Genomic DNA, 25,912 nt, shown 5'->3' on the forward strand with positions numbered 1-25,912 from the left:
AATGTTTATCGACGTGTAGTTGAAAAATTTGAAAAATACATCGAGTTGAAAATTGCAAACGATCAAGACTATTTGTTTGATAAACGTTATGAAACAAATACTCCCTGGATTAGAAACGTCACAGAGGTGAAAACTCTTTTCCATGTCTATAAAACTTTGACACAATTATTTATTACCAAAGATGGAATTATGTATATTCCCAAATATAATCAGAATGACATACATTCACAGCTTGAAACCATCAAAGATTGCATCACTCAACATTTATCTTTACATTCAAAATTATTTAACAAATTTCACAAGGACATGACTCTATTCGAAATGTATAATCAAATTCTTCATTTCGAAATCCAACAATTAACATGTAATTTTTGGAAATTTAATAACCAACCACTAGTTCGGTTACGTAGCTCTACAAAACCCATACAAAAGGATTCAAAATCTTGTTACCTCTTCACATTGCCTTTCACATGGATGATGAATTAATGAACGATGAAAATTATGATCGACATAATTTACTTCGAGATTTTGAATATTGCGTCTATTCAGAAGCTGGTCCTCTCATTCCTTATTGTAGTTTAACAATTTCTCAAACTATTATTCAAGGATTGAATTGTCGCTTAAAATTTGCACGTAATGAATCAAACACTGAGATGAATTTCAAGAACACATTTTTCAAAGAAGGAAATTATTGTGAGAAAATTGAAGAGAATTTGGATGAATTGTGGAAGAATCGCGATGCTCTTTATTTCAGTGATGCAGTGATATTTTTATTTGATTCTATGAAATTGAAAGAAATCAAGTCAGAGATCAACCTTGACACATTGGAAACCGTTGAGTTATTACCTTGCTTACGTCGGGTGATTTTACAATATCCTTTTTCTCCCATTGTTCTCGTGCTCTCAGATATTTATACTGCCAACGAGTTTGAGAATCAAATTTCTCGTACATTATTGAACTTTCCTCATGTCACTGGTGTTTATGAGTATGCACAAGATAGAACAGTATTGGAGGTGGCTTGTAACAGTGCATTGTATGGTTTGAGGAGCTGTGCACAGTTGCATGTTGACCTCACGCAACAACGAAAAACATGTGAATTGCAGTAAGAATGTACTTGTTGTTCTACTTGGATTAAAAATCAATGAGGCAAACAATTTTGAGAATAACCAAGATCCATGTTTCCATGTCATGCAATGTCTCAGGTTCAAAATCATTATTTGTTGTCGTTGTTAGGATTTTTCCACAGAGCTTGTGGTAAATCAGGTCGTTCACTTGTTTGAGGCTAAAAAACAGGAAACCTAGTTTCGAAAATTTATTGGGAATGAGTTTGTTACACGATGCCTTTTTTGTGATGGACGTATCGTTATTATGTTCGATTGTTTTGATTTTTTACAGCAATCTGGAGTAGGCAGACGAATAGGTATTTAGCAAAAGAAGATCCTAAAAGAGCCGGTAATTCTCACTCAGCTAAAAGCCCCTCTTTTAGATCAAGATCGGGATTGTTATCGAAACCTCACACACACCAACGAAAGTAGTAGAAACTGTATTATTTATTATTATTTTGTTGTTTTTGTAGTTCTTTCATCAAATCCTGGTGCTGCTGTTTTTGTTCTTGCTGTTGCGCAATCAACACACCCATCAAATCCTGGTGCTGTTGTTGTGAGGAGCGCATTACATTGAGCAACGCATGCAATACTTCCTGATGCTGTTGCTGATGCTGTTGCCGTTGCTCATACAACACATTCAACACTTCCTGATGCTGCTGCTGTGTCTCGCGCATTACATTCAACATCTCCTGTTGGCGGTCGTCAGACTTTTTCGAGTAGTCTTTGAGCTCCACTAGAGCCTTATGGATACCGGAAAGGCTTACCATGGTTTTTTTTCCTAGTGAAGACTCCATTTCATCAAACTCGGTGTTTGACTCACTTAATTCATCGACCTGCAAATCTCCCTTTTGAGGAGAGGAAGTCTTGCTTGACGAGCTTTTTGAGCTCGTTGATGAATTCCCATTCTGCTCAATGAGTACAATATTGCGCTCATTATCAGCGTCTACTGCAGCTTTTTCATGGACGCTCAGGGTTAGGTAACTTGCAGCATTATTGGACATACTGTATTCATTGGATGATGATGGATGTTGTGGAACCATTTTTTTGTTATTGGTGTTAAGGTGGTGGTGGTTCAAGAGAAACTTATAAGTGTTTCAAAGCTATTCATCACTCCCGCTCGTCCGTTGTTGGTCCAACTACAATTTTTTAAAGCCTTTGCAAAGCCTATGAATCCACAGTGAAAAGGAATCACATTGTAATTTCATGTTGTAAAACTATTACTGGTTTTCAGTAAAGCGGTAAATTGGATTTCCAAACTAGCCATAATGAGGCAAGAAATCTCAATATACTATCAACATGATACTGCTTACATTACATTTATTTTAACATAGTTTGTTTTTAAATGAGAGCAGAGCGGTGTTTGTTTGAATTGATTGAACTCACAGTGATAGGTCTTTGTTGGATGTTTAAGAAGTGACAGTCGCGTATGTTAAGTTATTTGTCTTCCATGATCAATGACTATGGACATGGTTTTGTTGTTGCTCGTTTTCTTGGGGCCAGGACAAGCATCCTGCTGTAATACAATGCTTGATGAATAAAGTTTCACACCATTATTCAAAATGTACTTGTTGTTGTTCTTCGATTAAAAATCAGTGTTCTCAAAAGTGTAGTGTTTGCAAGTTATGGAAATGTTATGCAACGTCTCAGGCTCAAAATCATTATTCATTGTCGTTGTCATGATCTTCCACAGAGCTTGTGGTAAATCAGGTAATTCACTTGTTTGAGGCCAAAACACAGGAAATATTAAGGCAAATTCTGGAACATGAATTTGTGTCATGATCAATGTCCATACTGCTTTTAACAATGGTCGTGTTTTGGATGAAACTAAATTATTTTCGAATAATAATAATCGTTTGAACCCAAACACTTGGATGAGAATTTCTTTGGCAAATTGAACACATGGATCGGAAATGTCTCTTGTCAATTTTGAACACCAGATCTTGTGAATACTCTGGAACTTGTTCCAAGAAATGAGTATTGAATGAAAAGATGCTTTTGAGAATCATTTCTCCATTGAATATGAGTGTGTTATAACACAAGAATGGCATGTCCTCTATCAAACATTCCTCATATTCAAGTTCTTGAGAGTTGTAAACTATTTTCATCCATTTTCTTCTCAAATTGATGTTAAATTTTGATTTGAATAATTTGAGTTCATCAAAATGAAATTCTGTCACGTTTTCGTCACTGATCATGGATTCATGACAACAACTGACACAATACGACACCAATTCTTCGGAGGACATAGTGGCACTCTTTTTAACAATAAAATTCTCAATCATTCTTTTCTCGTTCAATTCCAATAAACATCCAATATCCAATCTTGCAACATGTTGTTTCACATATCCTTCTCCCCCATCTAAAAATTCAATTAAATAAGTCCATGCTGCTTGTTCACTTGAGAAATAATCGAGTAGTCCACATAATCTACATGCTTCTATTTGTTTTTGATAAGAAATAGATGAATTATTTGAGTTATTTCCAGAAATGTAAATTTTCAATTCCAATGATGTCACACAATCCTCGCATGGCTGTCCATAGAGCTCTCGATTTGAACAAATTGCAATCAATAATTGCGGATTTGTCAATGAGGTTGTTTCATATTGATACACAACATGTTGGCCAACGTCTTTCTTGATAGCTGTCAGTCGAAGTAATACTTGTCCTGTGATAGGATGTGTCATCCTTCTTTCTGGAATTTCACTTTGAGCAAAGCAGGAGTTCGTCTTGTTGGTTTCATGGTCGTTGTTGTCCGAGTTTTTCAATACTAGTTTCGAAAACCAGTTCGGAATGAGTTTGTTCCATGGTGACATTTTTTTCGGTGGTGTCTCACCTCAATGTGTTTAATTAACAATGACCGGAAATAATTTTGCACACAATGAACTTGCAATGCTCACAAAGAGAAATTAGTTGAACTGGAAGGTTGATGACTCCACAAGAGAATGTATAATGGCTCACAGTGAATGCACACCTTAAACAAGTGATTTTCTAAATACCACTGAAGGTCCAACTTCATGAAATTCTCCTCGCGTAATCCATTGTGATTGAAATGTAGAAAGAGAGGATAAAATTGAGCCACCAATCCATGCTGAATGAAGCCGTTCAGGAGGGGCCACTACTTTGATTTTCACAGCAGAGGGAGCTCTTGCTATCATTTCACTGCTCACTCTTGCGCCCAGGTTGGACATGAGAGTGTTTCCTCCGCTCAACACAAGATTTCCATATAAATCTTTTCTGCAATCAATTCCAGCACCACTCACTGCTTCGAAAATTAAATCTCCTAAACCTGTCAAACTCTTGGCAGAAGTGTCAGTGTGCATGAAACATTCTGGTTGAAACATGAGCTCTCCACACTCTTGTAAATCTCGTTCACACAATTTCAAAACACCACCTTCTGGAAGTTCATATTGCTTGAATGTCGTATCATCATAAGTTTCCCAATAAGATGTCCTAATGGAGCATTGTTGTTCCTTGATCTTTTTCACTTGTTCGTGACATTGATAATAATGATTCATGCTCTTGAAAGTTTGGTTGTTGCTAGTTGCAGATAAAGTATTATTCATCATGGATGACAACTCGCCTCTCTCCATCAATCGTTTCATCAACTCATCCGTGATATCTCTTCCTCCCAAATCCAATCGTTTGATACAACTTGGCATGGTATGTCCCTCGTAGATGGGCAATATAGTGGTCACGCCATCTCCAGATTCAATACTGAATGCAGAAAATCCTCCTGAAGCATAGACAGATAATACTCCAGTGAGCTGGTATTGAGCTGTCTGTACTTGAAAACGTTCAAATAATAAGGAAAAGTATTGCAATCTATTTTCAATAGGGTTGAGAGCAGGTTCTGTAAATAGAATCATCATGGAAGTCAAGGCGTCTTCTTGAGCTGTTGAATTGTTCGGATGTTGCTTATTGGCAAGAACATTTAAATAGTGTTCTATCAATAATTCCATTGAATCCCAATGAGTAACCACTCCTCTCTCGATGGGATATTCAATATCCAAATATTCCGGAATGGTTGATGATGATTTTAAAAATTGATCTTGGGGAGTTGTTGAAATGAGCTGAACTTGAGGATCCCATGATGATGAAAAAATTGAATCTTGTTGATGATTATGATAACGACCAACCACACTTTGGAACACTACATAGGGTGCATCGTCACCAGAGAAACCAATACGAGATTGACTCGAGCCCAGATCAAACACCAACGAACACATTTTTTTGTGATTGAGATCTTTGTGCAAGTTCACGAGTTGTTGAGTGAATAAATTTATTTGGACCTCTTCAATTCCCAAACACAAAAGTGAACTATCCTAGAGTGGCTTAGTTTTTCGACTGGAACTGTTGTTAAGATGGTTATGTGTTACAACAAATGATGAAGCAACTCCAGTCCACCATCTCTACATGGACACAAGATTTAAACCAAAGAGAACAAGAATTTACCAAACTTCAACAACTCTCTTCCAAATATTCTTTCAAAGAAGGTGAAATTATTGTCATATTCTGTCTTTAAAGAAACTCTCTCACAACGCATCCATGTGAGTCGAGTAATGTCGAGATGCTACACCTTCGAAAACATGTGTTTTTCTGACTAATCAAATGTCCCTGTAATTAACCTCATCCATGTACATCCTATATTAATCAAAAAGAAACTTTTACAATTGGTTTGTTGCGTATTGCGATTTTAACTCTGCAATGAGCTTGGTCGCATATAAATATACACCAACCATATACTCATCACTTGTGATAGCATAATGTGAAAAAGAAGCTGGAACATCAGTAATGCTTTGCATTTCATCGCGTGACAAGAGTGGCTGTACGTATTGAGAAAAGGGAATGCTCCCACCAAAACATGATCCAATAAATACTCCAATGCCTTACTCATTTCCATCACATGAGTGTAATAGTAATTAAAATAGCTGTTTCTAGTGTTCACGCTCACTTGGTGGATGAATGAAACGTCAAAATCCATAGAAACTACACGAGTCATTAAAAGCTTAACACTCTCTACTACCTCATCATACGAAAATTGACGTTGAATCGTCGTTTGCATAGATTGGCGCATAACAGCAATTTCTAGTTCTGGATTGTTCGGAGAAATTTGTTGAGCTAACTTGGTTAGATCAATATTCTGATATCCAAATTCTGTAAACAAATATCCTAAAACCTTTTCAGCTGAATAGCTTGCGTAGGTGCAAATATAATTTCGTATCATGTTGATATTCTTATTGTTGGTTTCGTCATGGGCAACGCTATAAATATCTATGTTGGCTTTTCCCATGCAATATTTTGCAATATGAGGATACAGACAACCGTAATAATGGAATATGAATAATAAATCATCATGGTTGAGCAAGCCTCTAGGAATGAAAATTGTATCACAAATGTCAACAAAATGAGGAATGGCCAAGATAGGTCTAGCGTTACGCCCAAGTTTTTGTACATCAAAATGTTCAATTTCCATCACGTCAATGTAGTCAACTATCGCTTTGGAACATAATTCAAGGTCTGTATATCCCGAATAAGAGAGCGTATCAATAGCACTAATTCTACTTTCCAAAGCGTCAATGTAATCTTTCCAAGCATTTGCATTGTTGCATAGTTGAATAAAAAGGTTTTTTGTTAATCTTGCAGCGTCAAAGTTAAATCGTTGAAAACATTCCCTTATTAAGCTGTTCAAAAACCCTTTTCTGTAATACTGTTCATTGGGTTTCAGCCGTGTAGTGTTCTCAAAATTGCCAGATTGGCTAATGTAATCTTTAAAAATCTCATAACTTGATGGACGTACATAAAACATGTTAGAAAAGTACAACAATAAATGCTCATCTGTCAATATAGGATTGTATCTTGTAAAAAATCTCTCAAGATCAATATCAACGACCTGTAAGGAGTCCAAATGGTGAAATATGTAAGTGGTAATTGCGTCTAAATGCTTATTTCTGAGAATGTCATAAAGTATACCATTCTTATTTGCAACCACTTTTTCAATGGTCTTGAATAGAATATCACACACAGTTCCAGTATCTACCTTTCCGTTCAGGCATTGTACTAATTGTGATGGATAATTATTCATTATTATGTTACTCCATGATCTTGATATTGTGGTGCTGAACTCGGCAACAACAGCTGAAGTAAACAATTTCTTAAAACGGCAGCCAAATGTAATAGATCTTCCCATTTCTGATTCTTCATCTTTTTCCATATACTGTTTAAATTTTTCTCTATTTACCGCCTTTTCTTTCACGATATGCATTTCATGGAATTTTTTACATTGAGCGATTAAAACTTTGTAAACGTCGGAATGGTGTTTAGTAGGACTGTTGTTCAATAATAATTCATAATTCTTTTGATGGCTCTTTACATAATGAGATAAAATTTGTTTCCAAAATATTTCAAATTTTTCTAACCGATTCCACGATTTACAAACAAGCAGCATGTGATAAATATCAGACACTGGAAGAAATTCCATGATGATGAATACAGAGTCTAGAGAAAGCTCCGATACCATAGTCTCATGTTCGGTATCACTCTGAGATTGTGGACACATCATTTTTTTTTAAGTTGACCAAGCATTTCTGTTGTTTATTGGCTCTGATGAAGGGCTTTCATAGTCTACATCTTCCAATTCAAAAGCAAAACCAATAGTAGAGTGGACATTACAACCAATAACCGGGCGCATGGATTTCAAATCTCCAACATTTTCTGAATCGCCAATTAAGGAAGAATCTAAAATTCCAACAGGTCCCTAATATTTTACCCAAACAAGTAAAAAAGAATAAACATGATGATGTACAAACAATACCTACTGGTGGGCATCCTATTTGAATTCTATTATCGCAAGCAATTACGTTAGAAAACAACACTGGACCCCCCTCGGACCAAATTCCATATCTTCGATTCTTCAAAGAGACTACACCTTTGAAATGAGCCACGACTGGCTTTCCAAAGCGATCTGCAGGTCGATACAAGGTTGTTTCAGTCTTTCCATTAGTCATGACCTTTCATCAATATTAATACCTGTTGTTCCAATCACATACGTTCGAAGGTAAGAGCTATATTGAGCGGTTGAAAATATCTTGAAATTTCCTACCTGGGAATGTGTTACTTTCTATGCTCACAATATGTGACTGTAAATTCAGTCTCATTAAGCTACGGACGTTCTTTTGAAAATGTCACAAATCCACCAGTGGCATTAACAACTCTCTTCGAAGAACAAAATGTCAATAATTCTCTGCTCACAATCAAAGAGCCAATGACAGCTGTCAAACTCCAACAACACCAATCGAACGCAAGCCAGACCACAGCACTCCGCCTTACGCTTCTTCTTCGAGCCTACCTGGTACCAACCAGGTTAGTCGTGCTCCAACTGATGTTATCTGTTTTGGTCCAACCGTCGTTCCATATCCAGGCTTTTCTTTATGGCTTTGGTTAGTACCACAACACGAGAACACTGCAACTGATCAAGGTGCTGATAACAATCGTGAACTTGAACGCTGGCTTAAACAGCACAAACGTCTCATTCAAAAAGGGGAGCCTGTTCCTTTCAACAAGGACAGATTCGTTATCGATTGTCGCTCCAACGATGGCACCTTGGAAATGACCATTTTCAGACAAGTTAACAGTAGAGCCGCCACAAAGCCCAAACTTGAATACGTTGGCGTGGTGTCCTTCAGTTGCACTCCAAATGGTTGTACTGCATACAATGATCATTCCAAATGGAGAGAGTGTGGACATGTTCTTCAATTCTCCAAGCATAATTATTATGCCTGCATTCCGAATATGGGCTACCCACTTGTTCTCCGTTGTGCAAAGATAAAAGCACACAACCGTCTTACGATCGATGCCAATGGAATGACCACTTCTTCAAAACATTAGTTAACTCCAAACAGTAACTCAGTTTAGAAGATCGGAGGTTGTTTGAGATTAGAAACTCACGGTCAAATGATTAAGATGATCTCAAAAATTGTCAACCCTCTTCATCGATACATAAAAGTGGCGCAGTTTTTGCATGCAAAAACTGGCGATCATAGGTAGTCGTACCTAGGCCAGTTTTGGTAACAGGCAAAAACTGCTCCACTTTTATTTGCAAACTTAAGACACATCGTCTTGTGTCTTGATTTTGCAAAGATGGCAATGATATGAAAAGGGCTTTTTTGTTGAATGTGCTGTTTTTAAATCCAATAAAATTGGTCTGGGTTTAAAATAATGTTATTCAAAGTTCTTGTGTTTGCGAGAATTGTAAAAAAAAATGGAACAAAACCGTCGAACACGATCATCTCCTTTGTAAGTTTCTTTCAGTGGAATCATCATTTTCGTCTGATTTTACAAAGATCCAAGCTCAACTCCCTTCTTAACAATCTTTACTCTAGACATTCCAAACTAGTCATCCATAACGTATTAAAAGCCTCCGACATGGAACAGTTCAAAAACGTGGAACGAAAATTGAAAGATTGCTTGTATGAAACAAGACAACAATTCCTTGTCGAGTTGGAAAAGGCGTTCGACAGTGTACCTATTCATCATCAAACCACGATCACTGTTGTAAACTCAAAGAAGAAAACTTCAAAACTGAAAGAAAGCTTTGATAGCGATGAAGTGTTAGGGAAAATTAATGATGATTTACAAATGGTTTGTTTCCGATGATCATGTTCATCTCTTGTATTTCTCATCACCAACTGTGTGGCTTATCTGTTTGAAAATCATGCTTAAAGATGGACAAATATGTTAGGTCATTAGAAGAGAGTATTTCATCTCTCAAACAGTCCCAAGAGGACAATGAAATCGGAATAAGAGACCTCCGAATCGACCCAAACAAGGATCACAATGAAATCATCACTACTCCCAATAATGAAAGCATCTCAGCAAGTAAGAAAAGGAAAAAGAAGTCTAAAAAACCCAAAACCATGTCGAACAAAAAGAAAAAGACCATTCAAGTTCGAGAACCAGAGTCATCAAAGGATTCAGAGCGAGCTAAAGTTGAGACCCAAGACGAGCAATCAGCAATGGAACAAACAAATACTTTGGATGACATGGTTCAAAGAAACCAAGCGGTATCATCCTCCAGCCGACGACGAATCAGCTTTTCGTCCTCAGTGGTGTTTTATGAAGATCTTGTAGAATGTCCTTTATGTCAAAGAAAATTCACAAAATACCAAATTAAGATTCATATGGACAAAATTCATTACGATAAGGACAAGACCCTTAACAAAAAGAAAGCTAAACTCACTAAAACCATCATTGCACAAGTGAAGGAATCAGAGATGAAAAAGAAATTGTTTGGAATCTTGAACAAGTAGTAGTAGGGTCATGAATGGAAAGTGCATCTAAAATATTAAGTTAAATGAAAAGAATAATTTGTGAGGAATAGCTGAAGAAAGTTGATCACGGATCTAGATCCCGAGAAAACCTCACTCACCCACGAACATCCAAGGTGTGCCATTCTGAAAAGAATTACACTCAAATGGCATGTATAACATGTTCAAGATTTACAATAATTCTTAGAATAATTTATTATAATGATAAAAACAAAAGAGAATATGGTGTGCGTGTGTTGAGAGTAATGAATGAGGAATGTTTTGAGAGAGTATACAAGCAAGGATGTAACAAGTCAATGACCACAACAAATGGGATGAGAATAGAGAAGAATTAATATCCTTGTCCATCTTCTTCCTCATCTATCAGGTCTTCTTCTACGGCATAGAATCCACCATTTTGATCATCCTCATTACCGGTATAGAAAACTCTAGCAGTTGCTTTAAATACAATTCTTCTTGTTTGCTTTTGTTCTTCACCACTTGGAATTATGATACCAGTTGGAGTGTAACCACTGGTAGCCGTTGGGACTGCTCTAAAGTTTGGATTGAAAGAAATTCTTTGTTCCTCTTGTCGGATCTTCAAAATAGATTTGAGAGGTTGTTGACCAACAGGAAGTGGATTCTTCTTAGTGACACGTTCATAGACAGTATTGTTAGAATTTTCAGCATCTCCATTTCCAGATTCACCAATGTGAGAAGCCGAATGACCAGCTCTACGTTCCAATTTAACGACTTCACGTTTCTTGCTGTTGTTTGTCTTCTTTGGACTCTTGAACATGTTCACAAAAGGAGAAAACCATTTTGATTTTGGTACAGTGAAATCCTTCACAGAGAAGAATGGTTCAATGACTTTGTAATTGGGATGAATTCTTTTCGAGTTGGCATTTGCAATGGCATATAAACACCATGAAAGCTCTGTTAAAATACTCCTAATATCTTCAACGTCAAACTCCTTTTCTTCACTGTGAGGTAAAAACAAACTTGCATACTCTGCAACTTCCTTACTTCTGTCAGGTCTTGGTCTTTCAGCCTTCTTCTTTTTCACACGAGTTCTTGGAATACCACTGTCTTGCAATAATTGATAACTCAATGTTTGCAAGAAGGCAAATTGTTTTCCTGCTGCAGAAGTCGTGAATTTCATCGAGTCACGAGCTTTGATAGAACTCTTTCTACCATCTCCTACAAGAGCTGCAGTATCTTCAGCTGAAATGATACCCTTCTTTCGTTTTTCATGGAGATAAACTTTCAAACCTTGAATAGCTCCATTTTTAGTATTTTCAATATCACCTTGTTCTGTAAAGTAAAAATTGCAAATATCATGTCTCTTAAAGTGTTTGGGTCAAAACCAGTCTTGACATCATATTTGAGAGTCCAATATGCTTTATCAGTGAGAACCAAATAACGATCTTGACTGATTTGATGTTTGTTCACTTTGATCACATGCCATCCTTTGATAATTTCTTCATGGAAAGGATTATTGATATTTTCATCTTCATCAAATCCATCATCTTCTTGCATACCATCATCTTCATAGTTATTCATCAAATTCTCATCATTATTTTGTTGATTATTTCCAGAGCCAGGTTTTAACTTTAAATCACGTCTACGAGTATTTTCATTAATAAATAAACGTGCCTTTTCAATGACACTCTTTTCTGATTCTGTTGGAGTCCACCAATTCAAATCTGGTCTTGTCAATAATCTCTTTAAAACACTCAAATCAGCATATTCACGAACTTTGTACAATTGTGCTGCAGAGGATAAAAGTTCAAATTTAAAGAGTGGTGTGACATCGGTATTGTACAAACCAGCCAATTTGATGATTGGCTTCAATTCATCTTTGAAAAACATTCCATTCATGTCATGACCTTCTAACACAAGTCTCAATGTCAATGTTTTTGAAGATTCATGAATATCAAAATCCTTCTTTGGTTTTTCTCCAGTTCCAGAGTGTGGAATTGGTTGTAATGTAATGGCAATTGTGGTGAGACCAAGTGACAGCGCATCCACAAGATCATCTTCTTCAAAGGCACAAATGTCACTCAGTGCCAAATAAACTTGTTCAAGTACATATTGAGATTGTTCCTTATAAATTCTCTCAACAGCACGAGAGTAATCAATGGCAGCATATTTCATGTGATCCCAATTCACTTGTAATTTAAGAGGATGCAAAAATTCATTCAAGATTCTTCTCTCAAATTCTGGAACATAGTACTTGTCAATAATGAATTGTTGAATATCGGTACATCGATCGAGATTTTTAGTGATATCTCTGAAAATCCATTGAATTTCTTCATCTTGTGTGACTTCAATTTCTACAACATCGACAATGACACCATCCTTGTAGTAACCAACGTCACGTGGATCATCGCTGTATTTGATGACATATTTCTTTAAATTTTGTTGGAGGAAATCTCTAATGTGAACATGTTTGGATTTTTCATTATCTTTTTTTCATGAGATCAAGTGGTGTGAACAAGTTCAAGTTGTTGTGTGAATCAGTAAATAAGTTGTTGAATCGAGTGAGTGATGTGAATCAAGTGAGTGGTATGAATAAGTTGTGAACAATTTGGTAAAGAATAAACATATATATATAAATAGACAAAGTCATGGATTGTTATAATAAAATAATATTATACCACCTCTGTGTTGTTATTATTCAATACTTACGGTTTTGTGGAGGTTTACAATATTGTGAAATCAAAGTACCAATCAAAGATGCTGCACATGATTTAGACAAGAACGAATTCAAAATGGTTTCAATCACTTCTGGTGCTCCCTCATTAAACAAGGTATTAAACAATTCATTGAAACTCTCCCAGTCGACTTCAACTTCAATTTTTCTCTTTTCAATTCCATCAGATTCTTCACACAAAGTGTCAGAAGTGGTATTTGGAGTGACAGATGTCGAATTTGATGGAGTCGTTGTTGTAGAAGTAAATGATTGTTGATCCGTTGTAGTAGTAGTAGTTGGTGTTGTAGTGGTTGTAGTCGTAGTAGTTGTTGTAGTTTCTGAAGAAGAAGAAGAAGGAGAAACTAATGTTCCATTCATTTCAGATGAAATTGTAGCAGTTGTCGTAGAAACTGCTATAGTAGTAGTACTGTTACTATTACGTTCCTGACTTGTAGTGGTAGGAGATGTAGTGGTAGGAGATGAAGAAGAAGGAGATGCCCCTTCCGAAGGTGACGATACTTCCTTCACTACAGTAGCTACAATTTGATTATCTTCTTCAACCATTCTTTCCACTTCTTGAGCATCTTTCAATTTTTGTTTATAGATTTGACAATGAATGGGAGGAGCAAAGAGAGCAGCAGTGATCATTTCAGAGAACTTTTGAAGTTTTTCAAAAGTAGGAGCGAGGAGCTCTCCTTTCTTTTTGGAATCCATAATGATGTTATTGTTGTATTTAATGTTGTTTTGTCTGGATAATAGGATCTATGATTGGACAGAAATGAATGTTGTTGTTGGTTGTTGGTTGTTATGGAGATGATTCAGATATCATTCATTTGAAAAGAATTGAAACATTGGATGACGGTTGTTGAGGATCCAATGTTGATACAGTTGTCAGGAGTGGTGATATTGTTATTGTTTGTTGTTATTGTTGTGGATGATGATCATTAATGAAAGAAATATCATGATGATGATTTCATGTCAGAATTCAATTTTAGAAAATGTGTGTAATGAATGACACACACCGTTGTTGTGTTTCAAATATTGACATTTATGATTTCACAATCGTTGGATATCAACAATGGAAGATGACAATGATCATACCATTATATATCATCATCAGATAAAGTATATACTTTTATGAAAACATACATGAGCTATTATTGTTGTATAATGGTCAAAATTGTGAGTGGTCGACGTCAAACAAGAAGAATCATCCAATGATATCGCACTCAACAATAGAAAAGACGAAGAAGGAGGAACACTCTATGTGTGATGGAGCGAATACGAAGTGTGTGTGTGGTTTTGCTCTCCTTTTCACTTGTTGTCAGCAGAGAGAGTCAGATCGATGTTTGATGATTTATTTTTTTGGTTGATGGGTGGTTTTGACATTGAGTGACAAATTGCTTCACGCATGTTGGTTTTGCCGTTTCGAACGAACGAGTGCTGATTTGTCTGTTCATTATCCCTTAATGTGAAGCATACTTTCGTAATAGGACTTAACCGCTTGTTTTCATCACCATCGTCGAATTATCACTTGGTAGGGCTGGACACGGAGAGACCAGAGGAAGTGCTGCTATTGGAAACAATAATATTGCTGGTTGAAATGATGTTGGGATTTGATGTGATATTCGCTCCAGCAACCACTAAGGGATGTGTGTTTCTAAAGGATGCCAATGATGGTAAAGGCCAATGGTGTTCGTTTTGTGAAAGGAAGTTACTGAGTTTTGAAAGTCTAGGTAAAGCTTTGGAAATGTTGGAAAGGATTGGAGTGGAAACAGATGACAAGAATTGTCTCTGATAGGACCTGTGCATGGGCTTGGTTCTGTCCATGTAGGCAGAGATATGAAGTCCCATGTTTTTCTCTCGATCTCCCTGTATCTGAAATTCTTCTTCTAAATATCCAACCCATTTCAAATATTGTTGGGTGGGTCTGAATGTGTAGCAAATGTCAGCTGTTTTTATGACCATTTGCAATAGTAACCGAACATCTTCTTTCGAAGAAAAGTCTGTGTCATAATTACTGGGATCTTTACCCAGTTTCAAGTTAAATCGTTGCAAAGTGTAGACATGGCTACTCATATCAGAAGAGAGTATAATTTGAATCATGGTCTCTCGAATATCTTTAAATTGCTCATCTGAAAGAGAGCTCAAAATATTATTTTCAGGTGAAGAGAGTACTTCAAAAGCTGTTGATAGGTGATAGTTTTCAAGAACGGATCTATCGTTATATAACAATGCCAGTTTTGAAGAGGAATGTAATTGGAATGAATTATTAGTACCTGGGTGCTTGTAATCTAATACTATGGTTGCTAACAAACATGCTAACAAGTCTTCGTCACGAAGTAAATCGCCAAGCCCTCCTTCTTCAATAATATAGTGAACAGCTTGCAGCACATCGGCAGCTCTAAGGGGGTTGTGAAATGGATTTTCGTTGTAACTTGACTCCACAGCTCTTAAAAAATTGATCAATACGCTTTCCTTAATATCAAACTTTCGTAACAGGTCATTCTTTAAGAAAACATAATATCCTACAAATACCAATGGGTGAACGGTAAAATCAAAAATATTAAACGAGTCCCAGTTTGTCATTTTGTCCAGTGCTATTCCAAGCTTTTGTTTCAAAGGAGATAACTCTTGTTCAGAGAGATTTTGGCTTGATTGAGGTCTCCTTCTCCTGGAGCATGTTTTCACCCATTCCAATAAATCTTTGTCAACCTCGCTCTGTATAGAAGTCTTGTTGATGTTTTCTAGTCGGATTGCTTTGACCACACAGTTAAATGCGTCAACATCCAGATGATTGATTAATTTTTTAGCAATTAACTTTTTCTTAACGTCCATTAGAAAGTCTATCACAGCCTCAGTTGATATTGGGGGCGTCACATCCTTTGAGGTTGCGCCGTGCACATCTTTCTCTTCTGGTTTTTTTTCTTGAGTTTCTATATTAAGTGCTGCGGGTGGTGTTTTTGGTGTGAGTTCAGCACTTTTGAATATTTATCGGTATTATATGTCATGTTCAAATTCATTTGTTACTCACCTTTTCTGCGTCTTTTCTTCCATGGACTTTTTTACGAATTCCAAATAGTTTAACTGCTCCTTCAACCTGGACTCTGTTTTTTCTAACATGGTTATCCTTTCATCATCATTGCTTTGAATCTTTCCAAAGTAATTATGAAATAATGGTACTAAAAAGTAAGTAAATATTTTCTCATAGCAGTCTTCATTGCGTCTCATTCGAAGCCCAATTTCAGTTCTTATTTTTCTGATAGTGACCTCAATTGATAATTTTGCATTTTGAAGAGTTTCATCAATTATAACAAATGTAGGTTTCTTGAGAGTCATTGCTGACACAATTCCCTTGAACACATGGGCATTATGCACTGTTCCTCTTTTAATTTTCAAGTCCAATGCTTTTCTCTAAGCTGCGGTTATATCGGAATTTGTTTATGGTCTACTTACTAAATCCTCAAACTCTTCCGCTGTTACGTTTTTCTCAAACAACTTGTCAACCCCATCGGTTGCAGCCACATAAATATCTTGTCCATTTGGGAAGCATAAAATAACATATTTTGTTGAAACACCATAGCTTTCAACAATGAAATGAGAGAAGATGTTCGGAAGGTCTACAAGATGACGTTCAAAAGACTTGCGAATATTCGGATCAAGCTCAACAGGCTGTTGCTCTTCCGGCGGCTTTTTATCAGCCTGGTTAGTAGCCTCTTTTCCGACTGATTTTGTTGCTAAATTTCCCATGTTGATGATTATTATTTAAGAAGGGTGAGAATCAAATCTCTCTTCGATTTTCAAACGGAATTAATTTCTTGGTCTTTTTTTTAATCTCATCCAATGATCTGTACAATGTTTTTGGCGCCATTTTGCTCTATGAAAAACAAGACATGGTCAGTTACATGCACCACTTCTCCGTTAATAAAAGGACGAACAATAATGAAAGGAGTAGAGGGTGGAAAGTCATTTTCTTTTCATAAAAAAATGACACAATCCATCCAATCTTCGCATTCATTCCGATTGATCCCAATCGATCAACAACAACAGAATGTAACCAACTCGGAAAGCATCATTCACTCGGGATATGTTGTGATTGGCAGAGGAAGCTGCCCAGATGATCTAGATAATTCTCAATTTTATAGCATTGGCGAAGGAGAAACAAGAGTTTCTCACAAACATGTATGTTCGGCAATTGCTCTCTATACATAGTACTACAACAATAACACTTGTCAACTCACAATTTAAATGCACTTAGTGCTCTATTATTTATGACAGCAGCCGAGACCAATTTTTCTTACTCAACCACAGTAAGGTAAGTGTTACAATAAATCGCTCACAAACGATTTAAATTTCTTAATGATTTTAGAATGGCACTTGGTCACGAAACGGCAACCAAAAAGTTCAATTTGAGCCCGCTCAGCTTGAAGACACGGAACGATTTTATTTGGAGAAAGACAATAAATGTGGATTTGTGTTTAAGCGAGAATAATAATAAACATTTCTTCTTGGAGATGATATTGTTTATTGATCTTCAATACTGTTTTGTAATGATACACAAATATCCAGTAGACAAACGCTGCTGATTAAAATCACATGCAAATTGTTGTACATGTTGTACATGGACGTTCAACGGCTTGTTGTACCTTTTAGGTTATTTACAAAATTGGGAAATATTTGGAACTATATACAGAAAGGATACGTAAAGGAACAACAACCAAAAGTTGAACAACTTAGAAGTTAAGAATGCTATTGCAAGTAGTTGGAGGAGAGAAGTTCAACAATCCAAGCTCAGCACCAGCAAATTTGTGACCTTCGTGGTGAGTTTCGGCCATGTCGAGATCATCATATGATAGATGATACTTTTCGATTGGTCTTGTTCGTAACTCGATCAAGAAAGAAATGTCCTCTTGGGTAACAAAATTACGTTTCTTTCTGTGATCGTGACCGCTTGAACGCATTGTATGGAAATCTGCATCGTCATAACCAAAGGTACTAGGTATGCTGTTTGAGTTTTCATCGTTGTGTGGGAACACATCGTCATAATCGTCATCAAGGTGATTTTCATTGAAAATCGATTCATTAATTTCCAGTTCGATAGTGGGCGGCGAATATGTTCTAGATGGTGTGTCATGGAAAAGCATTTGGGGAGAGAAAGGAGAAGCAGAGGATCTTGTAGTTTGGTGTTTGGGTGTCATTGAAGAGCTGCTACTATCCTTGTTTTCTTCATTGATCTGGACAGGATTAGCGGTAGATGGTGCAGATGATGAATTTCTTGAAAGAATCTTGATCAATTCCTCGTTGGCAAGACGTTCTGGTGTTCCTGTAGAGAATTGTGGAGAGTGAGAATCTAGGCCTGGAGAATGCTTGGATGGAGAGGCTGTTTTTGGATGGCAAGAGGTTGAAGGAGATGAAATGTCAAGATCATTGCTTCGTGTTGATGAAGAATGTTTTGGAGTGGAAACATTTAGCACCTTTACAGGCTTGGGAATGATGATTTGCTTGTTTGACAAATGATGATAGGGAGATGAGGGTAGTTGTTGTGGAGGAGAAGCATAAGAAGACAAAATACGTGAAGTAGCGGCGCCTTTAGACGTTAAACAAGGAGAAGAATTACAGTGATGCAAGCCTCTTTGTATGATTGAAATGTTGGAGGAGGACATTTTAAAAATCACGCCTTGGAGATGATAAAGAAGCTGATGACCGTTATAATAGTGGTAATTTTCGTGCTGATGTTTTGTACAAATAATAGGACACAATAATATGCTCGTGTTCAAAAGTAGAAACACTCGTGCGTAGATAGGATGATGAATCACGTGGTGGTTGGAAATCAACAACTACAGTAGCAACTCAGCACAAGAGTTCAAAAGGATCGATCGACTCAAAATTAAAAGAACGTCTTATCAACTTTTGAAAACACAACGGCTGTTGGGATGATGATGAACGACGAGGAATTCCCTTTGCGATGGACGTTGGAACAATGAGATTTTTTCGAGCCAAGCGACCAATATTTTTAGCCTCGTCTCGCGCAATAAACACAATGCACACTAGAATACCAACAACCAGATACCAAAATTGATTGAGCCTGCGACCACAGCGTACTCGAGATGCAGGGAATATCGGAATGCTCAACCACACTAGAAAACGACAAATGAAATGTTGCCAAAACAAAAAATCCTAAGGTCTTTGTGCAAGTATGAGTAGTACTGCTTCTCTGAGTCTCAGAGATTATTTGTGTTTTTCTCTCGTGATGATATCTCCAAGCAAACTTGTAATTCAAGGTTGATAAATTCGGAATTCAACTCAATTTCAAGTGAAAGCTATTGATGTTGAAGTAATAGCCAACGATGATGGGATTATTTTGTTGATATGGTCTTTTTGGTTGGCGATATTCAAGGCCTTGAATTAGAGTCTCTTGGAAATAGAAGTAGGAATTTTGACCATAAGGTAACAAGAGGAAATTGTGTATTCGCACTCGAGCAAGCATCTGAAGAAAACAATTTTGAAAATATTCTTTCTTTGCCAAATTTTCGAAATGATAAAGGGAACCTTTTTTAGAAAGGAAAGCGCTTTCTGGTCCAACCTTGGTTAGTTCTCTGGATTAGTTTTATACAACGAACAATGACGCGTTGCATCACTTGTTGAATACTGAACCAGATCTGTTACTTCAACACGTGACATTATATCTGAGATTATTCATATTTCTTGCCCATGTACACCAAAGGCAAGTTTTTACCGCCAAATTTCAAACAAACACTACAAAAAAATGTCCTTCCGTGAATTGAGGAGTAAGTGTTTAAACATTAGTGATGAAGATATAACATTAACAATAAACATTCGGAATACAACTCAATTCAGATTTCACTGAGATTATGCGATCTCTTGGTTATCCAAGAAAAATCTCTGTAGAAAATTTTAGAACTCCTAATTATTTATTAGTTTCCGAAATTTTATATTGGCTCGTACAACGGTAAGATTTGATACTGATGTTTCAACTAGTTGAGCTGAAATTGTATAATAGATATGACCCTAATATTGATATTGTGGAGGGCACCGACACGGTCGAAGAGAGGCTGACATTTTTGAAATCAATATGTGAAGTAGTGGTAGGTAATTGCATTCGCAATTGAATTAATATTGAACATAATAAAATAGTACTACAAAGCAAGAATTAAGTTAAATATCAAACGGTTGTACCAAGCGGATGGGTATGCCGTAAAGGAAATGCTAAAACTTGCCAAGTTGTTAAATGATGCAACAGAATTAGCAAGATCCGTCGAGGACTCGGAAGATTATGAATCAGCCACTCTTCAACAACTAAACAGCTCAAAATTTCAATTAAATGTAAAACAAATAAGGAGTATTGCAACCGAGCTTACAGAGCTAGGAGCAGAGCTGCATGATCTTCTCGGAAAAGAAATGGAGTTAAAGGTATGTTTTTGAGGGAGATCACAGAGTCTTATTTTCGCAATTGTACAACAGCAAGAACGGCTGGATGCAATATCATATCCTCATAACATTGAAACGATCAAAGAACACATTGAAAAGAAGAATATGGAGGCCGTTGACATGATTTCTGAATTACAAAAATCAATTAACGATCTTAAAAAAGACGACGAAAGTTTGAGGGATAAAAAAAAGAGGAAAGAAACAGAGCTTGAGAGAGCCAAAAAACGGTTATCCAGAGTCTCTAACTTTAGACCAGCATTTATGGATGAATATGAGCAAAAAGAACAAGACCTACAAGAATTGTATAAGAAATATGTTGAAAAATATCGAAATATTGAATACTTGGAACATGAGCTTGAAAAACACAGAAAGGCTGAGGCTGAAATTGTTGAAGAGAACAAGAGAAGATTGAAATTGCTTCGAAAGAAACTAAGAGCTGACGATCTCAAGTATTTGAGAGGAGAAAACCAAGCCACCTATGATGATGAAGAAGAAGAGGAAGGTGATGAAGATGAAGAAGAAGAGGAAGGAGAAACAGAGACTGGAAATGACGAGGACGACGAAGATGACGATGACTCTGAGAACGATGTTGAAATTAAGTCTAGTCAACAAGCAAGGCCAAGAGCAGCGAGCGGAAGAAGGCCTGAGGGCAGGACAACGACGAATCAACATTTAGTGAATACAGCAGCCAAAAAAACAAGAGATGTTTCAGATGGGTACGACTCTGATGAATACTTGGAGTCAGACGAAGACAGCTATATGAACGGCAACGACGAAGAAAACATGATTGAGTCAGACGAAGGAGATTCTTTCTAAGCCGATGTACACAAACAATAATTTATTCATAGAATAAACCAAAAACCATGGCCACACAAGTTAAGGAGCTCTGTATGAAATGATGATAAGGTGGAAACACAATGCCTTGAAATGTACTTACATTTTTGAAGGAAGCTGATGCATAGTTGTCAGTTGAAGGATCCCACAGAAATCTTGAAGCAACTCGAATACCTTGCCCGGAAGTACTCGTGATCACTACTTGGACAATGAATTTATATCTTGGGTATCCACATTTCTTTAACAGATCTAAAATCTTGGTACTCAGTTCTTTGGATCGAACCACTGAGTGATTGGCCTCATACTCTTCGTTTTCCAATTCTGTCCTTAAAAATTCATTGAGTTTGTCTTCGACATCTTTTTTTACAAATCTTTGAACAAGACGGATCCATCGTTATTGCACAAAATCTGAATTGACTTACTTTTGTCCTTCTTTTGGTTTCATATGATAGGACTGCAAAATGTGATCCACCAATCATCTCCGAAATATTAAAACATACGTTCAAATAAATTTCTTCTTGAATACCATTTTCTGTATGAGTTTGAATATGTATTGCGTCCATGATGATTCCGATATCACAGTGTATTTACAAGAAATTGAGAGACAAGGCCTTTTGATGTTGTAGATTTGTTTTTGAACGAAACAGAAATTTTTGGCGCCAATTCATACAACTCGCGTTGTTTTATTAAACCCTTAATACCAAGTTTGAATCAAATCCCTTCTCATTATCCAATTCAACTCGATATCCTTGTTGATTGGAAATCACAAGAGTCTTTCCCACTTGAATCGAGTTCGAATAATGCGTGTGCCCAAATCCCCAAATCTTAATGTGATCACTAAAGTTATCAATAATGAATTGCAAATTGGTAGAAAAGGCATAATTATAGATGGAACTATCATGTTTTGGATGAGAAGTTCCTGATGTGAGTGGAGCATGATGTGTTAATATCACAACCTCTTCGCCATTCTCTTTACACTTTTCTAATTCTCCTACGAGCCATTCAACATCACCTCTGTGAAAATTATTCGTATCTTCCACTGTGAGTTTCTTGGGTGCTTCATTTTCTTCTTTTCTTATTGTAATGTACATGTAATCACTAATAGATGTTGAGATTAATCTTTCATGTCGAGAGGGTACATTAGACCATAATGTACAACCTTCATGAAATATAAAAACATTCATTGTTAAAAAGCCAATGAAGCATGTTTCAAAAATGAATGTGCGTTGCAAGTATTCATGAAACATACCTAGAAAACGAATTTTTCTATTTGTTTTCTCTTCCAATACTAATAAAGAATCTCGATCCAGTACCAAAACTCTGTTGTCAGGAAAGGATTGAGCAACTTCTTTGATTTCTTGTTTTCTAGCGTGATATTCTCTGAGAAAATGGCAATTAACATTCAACAAGTTATAAAAACAAACATACCCTCCATAAAATTCATGATTGCCTATCACGCAGCAGGTGAACAACAAATTATGCAAAAAATCAAGATCATAATATTTGAGCAATGATCCATTTCCAACCGCAATGCTTACCGAGGATGATTAACACTTTTTCATACTTGTAGTCCTCAATGCAGGACTTGATAAATGTCTCATAAGCTTTACTTGGTTGACCTGGCTTTCCAATATCTCCTAGCAAGCCCAATATTTACCTTCACAGGTGGTAGTGTAGGAACTTTGGAAAGAGGTATCTCTAAATGCAAATCGGAGCAAATGAAAAGTTCTAATGGGCCAGAAATTGTGTGGATCATTGTTGAGGTTTTTTTTTTGATTTTGATTTGCACCACAGAACTGAGAACTCGTTATGGAATAACTTGTTGTTGAATGATGTTCCTGTTGCAGAGTAGAGTTAACACTTACTACTACATATTGATCAAAAGGATACTTGGCAATTTTTTCCGAAGTTTTTGCATGTGAGGTAAAATGTGGCCACAAACTTTTAGTATTTCCCATCAAAACTGCAAATCAATCATCCAATGATAACTTTTCATAGGGATTTAAATGTATTACCCCAGAATAATCCCTACTTTTTAGATAATAATCAAGATATCTGGAAATTGGAAAAGGCGGAAATATTTCATCCTTTGTCTTGCAACAATTGAATCCGTGCAAGTTTGATAAACCAAAAGAATTTTTTCTTTTTCTCATTTTTTTATTTTACCTTTCTTTCTCAAGCAGTGGTTGAAAGAGTATGAATGAAATGGCTTTCTCGAATCATGGAATTCACTTGCTAAGGCATCTTGGGTGTCATTTAACCGAAAGGGAAAGAAGCCATCGTTCGATACTGCATGCCTATTTGAGAGTTGAGTGTTCAAAAAAAATCCTTCATTTTGTTCTCTTTGTTTTTTTCTGTTCTCTGCTCACTGCTTCTTCGGAACACCAAAGAGTCTCAATACCGTTCATCATCTTTAATATATCCATCATCAACAATAATTGAACAATTATAGACATCATATCAACATGGCGGAACAAAAAAAACAAGCAGAAGAATTAAAAAACAAGGGAAATGAATTTTTCAAATTGAAGAAATATGAAGAGAGTGTTGAATATTATACAAAGGCATTAGAGATTTATGAAGATGCCGTATATTATTGCAATAGAGCTCTTGCCCACACACATTTAGAAAACTACGGAGCTGCTTTGGATGACGCTGCCAAGGCTTTGACAATTGATCCAAATAACACAAAAGCCTACTACAGACGCGGAATGGCTCATATCGGACTTTCAAAGTTAGAAGACGCTTTGAAAGATTTTAATGAGGCTCTAAAGTTAGCTCCAAGTGATAAGCTTATTAAAGAGAGAGTAACACAATGTAAAAAGGAGCTCAAACATCAAAAGTTTATGGAAGCTATTGGTACAAGCCATGCACACATTTCCGAAGAAATCAACTACAAGGTAATCAACGTGGAAGATTCATACGATGGAGTCAGACTCGGAGATACTATTACTTTAGAGTTTGTGGAAGACATGGTCAACAGGTTTAAGGCTCAACAGAAGATTCATATCAAGTATGCTTTGGAAATTCTTGTGATGGCAACTAATTTGTTGAAGACTGAAAAATCCCTTTTCCGAGTTCACGTTCCAGAGGACAAACACATTACTGTCTGTGGAGATACCCATGGCCAATTCTATGATTTATTACGAATTTTTGAGCTCAATGGAAAGCCATCAAGGAGCAATCCATACCTTTTCAATGGCGATTTTGTGGACAGAGGATCATTTTCGTGTGAAGTCATTTTCACTTTGCTAGCTTACAAACTATATGATCCAGAATGCATGTACTTGACGAGAGGTATGTATTCAATTTTTCATTTTTCAATGAGGATTTAAACTACTTCTTCAGGAAATCATGAGTCTCGTCATCTCAACCAAATTTACGGCTTCGAGGCTGAGACTGTGAAAAAATATAATAGTGAGGTTTATGAGCTATTCCAAGAAGTGTTCAATTACTTGCCATTGGCATGTGTTATTAATGAGAAGGTTCTTGTTTTACACGGTGGAATAGGTTTCAAAGATTCAGGCGTAACATTGCAAGATATTGAAAACATTGATAGAATGAAAGATATTCCAGAGGACGGATTAATGTGTGACATTCTTTGGTCAGATCCACAAAAGTTAAACGGTCTAGGTGTAAACAAGAGAGGTGTTTCTAGAGTTTTTGGTCCTGATGTTACAAAGAAATTCCTTGATGACAATGGCCTCGAACTGCTGATCAGATCACATGAAGTGAAAATGGCAGGATATGAGGTAGAAGCTAATGGAAGACTGATAACTATTTTCTCAGCTCCAAACTATTGTGACTCGGTTGGTAATAAGGGAGCATTTATCAGATTTAATGGATCTGATATGAAGCCACAATTCACACAGTTTACTCATGCTCCACACCCTCCTCTTGGTCCAATGCACTATGTTTCAAGCTTGTATGGTCAATTAATGTAAATCGACTATGTAAATTTTCTGCATAGTGGTTCATATCAGTACAAACACATAATTTGGTAGTATGTGTTCAAGAAACTAAAATTTGTTAACCCAACAGTTTCTAAATTATGTACGGTCCATTTTCACAAATTTCCATCTCGGTTCTTAATAATTGTATTTAACACATTAGCTTGCTCATGAAGATATGGTAAGGAATATTCTTCAGAATCAATTAAATCGCTTACAGGATTGTTGTGTCCTTTCATCATAATTATTCCCATATTACCAGTATATTTTGACTGTTGTTTGGCAATAGAATTTTGTTTGTTTCTGAGCACATCGGAATTAATTGGTGGTAATTGTTTCATCATCATTGTCACATCACGATGATGTTGTTTTTTGTGATCCAACAATTGAAAAAGAGGTAGAGTGTTGGAATTTTCTTTAAATGAAATAGATTCGGGTTGATTGCTTTGATTTGTATGTTGTGTTGTGAACATTGACAACACAGAGTTTGCTAGCCATGATAGAAGGGAGGTCAGGCGTGTAGATGAATTTTCTTGCATTTTTTTTAACATTGCTTCTTGAAACCTTCACACTGGC

At 36.5% G+C, this 25,912-nt stretch overlaps 14 protein-coding genes across 14 annotated transcripts; 5 read left to right on the forward strand and 9 right to left on the reverse strand.

Moving 5' to 3' along the window:
* Positions 1-470: 470 nt before the first annotated feature.
* Positions 471-1,106, forward strand: C9374_010850 (uncharacterized protein; the record flags this gene model as incomplete). Its single annotated transcript, XM_044686440.1, has 1 exon — positions 471-1,106. The coding sequence occupies one exon, from the start codon at positions 471-473 to the stop codon at positions 1,104-1,106; it is 636 nt and encodes a 211-aa protein (XP_044543454.1).
* A 440-nt stretch (positions 1,107-1,546) lies between these two features.
* Positions 1,547-2,146, reverse strand: C9374_010851 (uncharacterized protein; the record flags this gene model as incomplete). The annotated part of the gene is made up of 1 exon (XM_044686441.1): positions 1,547-2,146. The coding sequence occupies one exon, from the start codon at positions 2,144-2,146 to the stop codon at positions 1,547-1,549; it is 600 nt and encodes a 199-aa protein (XP_044543455.1).
* Positions 2,147-2,935: 789 nt separating this feature from the next.
* Positions 2,936-3,919, reverse strand: C9374_010852 (uncharacterized protein; the record flags this gene model as incomplete). The annotated part of the gene is made up of 1 exon (XM_044686442.1): positions 2,936-3,919. One exon carries the CDS (start codon positions 3,917-3,919, stop codon positions 2,936-2,938), a length of 984 nt encoding a protein of 327 aa, XP_044543456.1.
* Positions 3,920-4,078: 159 nt separating this feature from the next.
* On the reverse strand, positions 4,079-5,332 carry C9374_010853 (uncharacterized protein; the record flags this gene model as incomplete). Its single annotated transcript, XM_044686443.1, has 1 exon — positions 4,079-5,332. The coding sequence occupies one exon, from the start codon at positions 5,330-5,332 to the stop codon at positions 4,079-4,081; it is 1,254 nt and encodes a 417-aa protein (XP_044543457.1).
* Positions 5,333-5,799: 467 nt separating this feature from the next.
* Positions 5,800-7,665, reverse strand: C9374_010854 (uncharacterized protein; the record flags this gene model as incomplete). Its single annotated transcript, XM_044686444.1, has 1 exon — positions 5,800-7,665. One exon carries the CDS (start codon positions 7,663-7,665, stop codon positions 5,800-5,802), a length of 1,866 nt encoding a protein of 621 aa, XP_044543458.1.
* Positions 7,666-9,363: 1,698 nt separating this feature from the next.
* Positions 9,364-10,411, forward strand: C9374_010855 (uncharacterized protein; the record flags this gene model as incomplete). Its single annotated transcript, XM_044686445.1, has 3 exons — positions 9,364-9,398; positions 9,446-9,743; positions 9,827-10,411. 3 exons carry the CDS (start codon positions 9,364-9,366, stop codon positions 10,409-10,411), a joined length of 918 nt encoding a protein of 305 aa, XP_044543459.1.
* A 349-nt stretch (positions 10,412-10,760) lies between these two features.
* On the reverse strand, positions 10,761-16,853 carry C9374_010856 (uncharacterized protein; the record flags this gene model as incomplete). Its single annotated transcript, XM_044686446.1, has 7 exons — positions 10,761-11,722; positions 11,776-12,876; positions 13,100-13,865; positions 14,253-14,366; positions 14,655-16,083; positions 16,138-16,517; positions 16,560-16,853. The coding sequence occupies 7 exons, from the start codon at positions 16,851-16,853 to the stop codon at positions 10,761-10,763; spliced, it is 5,046 nt and encodes a 1,681-aa protein (XP_044543460.1).
* Positions 16,854-17,090: 237 nt separating this feature from the next.
* Positions 17,091-17,595, forward strand: C9374_010857 (uncharacterized protein; the record flags this gene model as incomplete). The annotated part of the gene is made up of 3 exons (XM_044686447.1): positions 17,091-17,285; positions 17,362-17,418; positions 17,473-17,595. 3 exons carry the CDS (start codon positions 17,091-17,093, stop codon positions 17,593-17,595), a joined length of 375 nt encoding a protein of 124 aa, XP_044543461.1.
* A 241-nt stretch (positions 17,596-17,836) lies between these two features.
* On the reverse strand, positions 17,837-18,766 carry C9374_010858 (uncharacterized protein; the record flags this gene model as incomplete). The annotated part of the gene is made up of 1 exon (XM_044686448.1): positions 17,837-18,766. One exon carries the CDS (start codon positions 18,764-18,766, stop codon positions 17,837-17,839), a length of 930 nt encoding a protein of 309 aa, XP_044543462.1.
* A 1,103-nt stretch (positions 18,767-19,869) lies between these two features.
* Positions 19,870-21,368, forward strand: C9374_010859 (uncharacterized protein; the record flags this gene model as incomplete). The annotated part of the gene is made up of 5 exons (XM_044686450.1): positions 19,870-19,891; positions 19,962-20,073; positions 20,125-20,209; positions 20,259-20,534; positions 20,586-21,368. The coding sequence occupies 5 exons, from the start codon at positions 19,870-19,872 to the stop codon at positions 21,366-21,368; spliced, it is 1,278 nt and encodes a 425-aa protein (XP_044543463.1).
* Positions 21,369-21,390: 22 nt separating this feature from the next.
* C9374_010860 (uncharacterized protein) lies at positions 21,391-21,949 on the reverse strand (the record flags this gene model as incomplete). The annotated part of the gene is made up of 4 exons (XM_044686451.1): positions 21,391-21,438; positions 21,490-21,757; positions 21,809-21,840; positions 21,887-21,949. 4 exons carry the CDS (start codon positions 21,947-21,949, stop codon positions 21,391-21,393), a joined length of 411 nt encoding a protein of 136 aa, XP_044543464.1.
* Positions 21,950-22,072: 123 nt separating this feature from the next.
* On the reverse strand, positions 22,073-23,142 carry C9374_010861 (uncharacterized protein; the record flags this gene model as incomplete). Its single annotated transcript, XM_044686452.1, has 5 exons — positions 22,073-22,545; positions 22,636-22,766; positions 22,815-22,836; positions 22,925-22,970; positions 23,044-23,142. The coding sequence occupies 5 exons, from the start codon at positions 23,140-23,142 to the stop codon at positions 22,073-22,075; spliced, it is 771 nt and encodes a 256-aa protein (XP_044543465.1).
* A 709-nt stretch (positions 23,143-23,851) lies between these two features.
* On the forward strand, positions 23,852-25,330 carry C9374_010862 (uncharacterized protein; the record flags this gene model as incomplete). The annotated part of the gene is made up of 2 exons (XM_044686453.1): positions 23,852-24,683; positions 24,735-25,330. The coding sequence occupies 2 exons, from the start codon at positions 23,852-23,854 to the stop codon at positions 25,328-25,330; spliced, it is 1,428 nt and encodes a 475-aa protein (XP_044543466.1).
* Positions 25,331-25,452: 122 nt separating this feature from the next.
* On the reverse strand, positions 25,453-25,875 carry C9374_010863 (uncharacterized protein; the record flags this gene model as incomplete). The annotated part of the gene is made up of 1 exon (XM_044686454.1): positions 25,453-25,875. The coding sequence occupies one exon, from the start codon at positions 25,873-25,875 to the stop codon at positions 25,453-25,455; it is 423 nt and encodes a 140-aa protein (XP_044543467.1).
* Positions 25,876-25,912: the final 37 nt, after the last annotated feature.

This window comes from Naegleria lovaniensis (assembly GCF_003324165.1).
Source record: "Naegleria lovaniensis strain ATCC 30569 chromosome Unknown tig046, whole genome shotgun sequence".
NCBI classification, from domain to species: Eukaryota; Heterolobosea; class Eutetramitea; order Acrasida; family Naegleriidae; genus Naegleria; species Naegleria lovaniensis.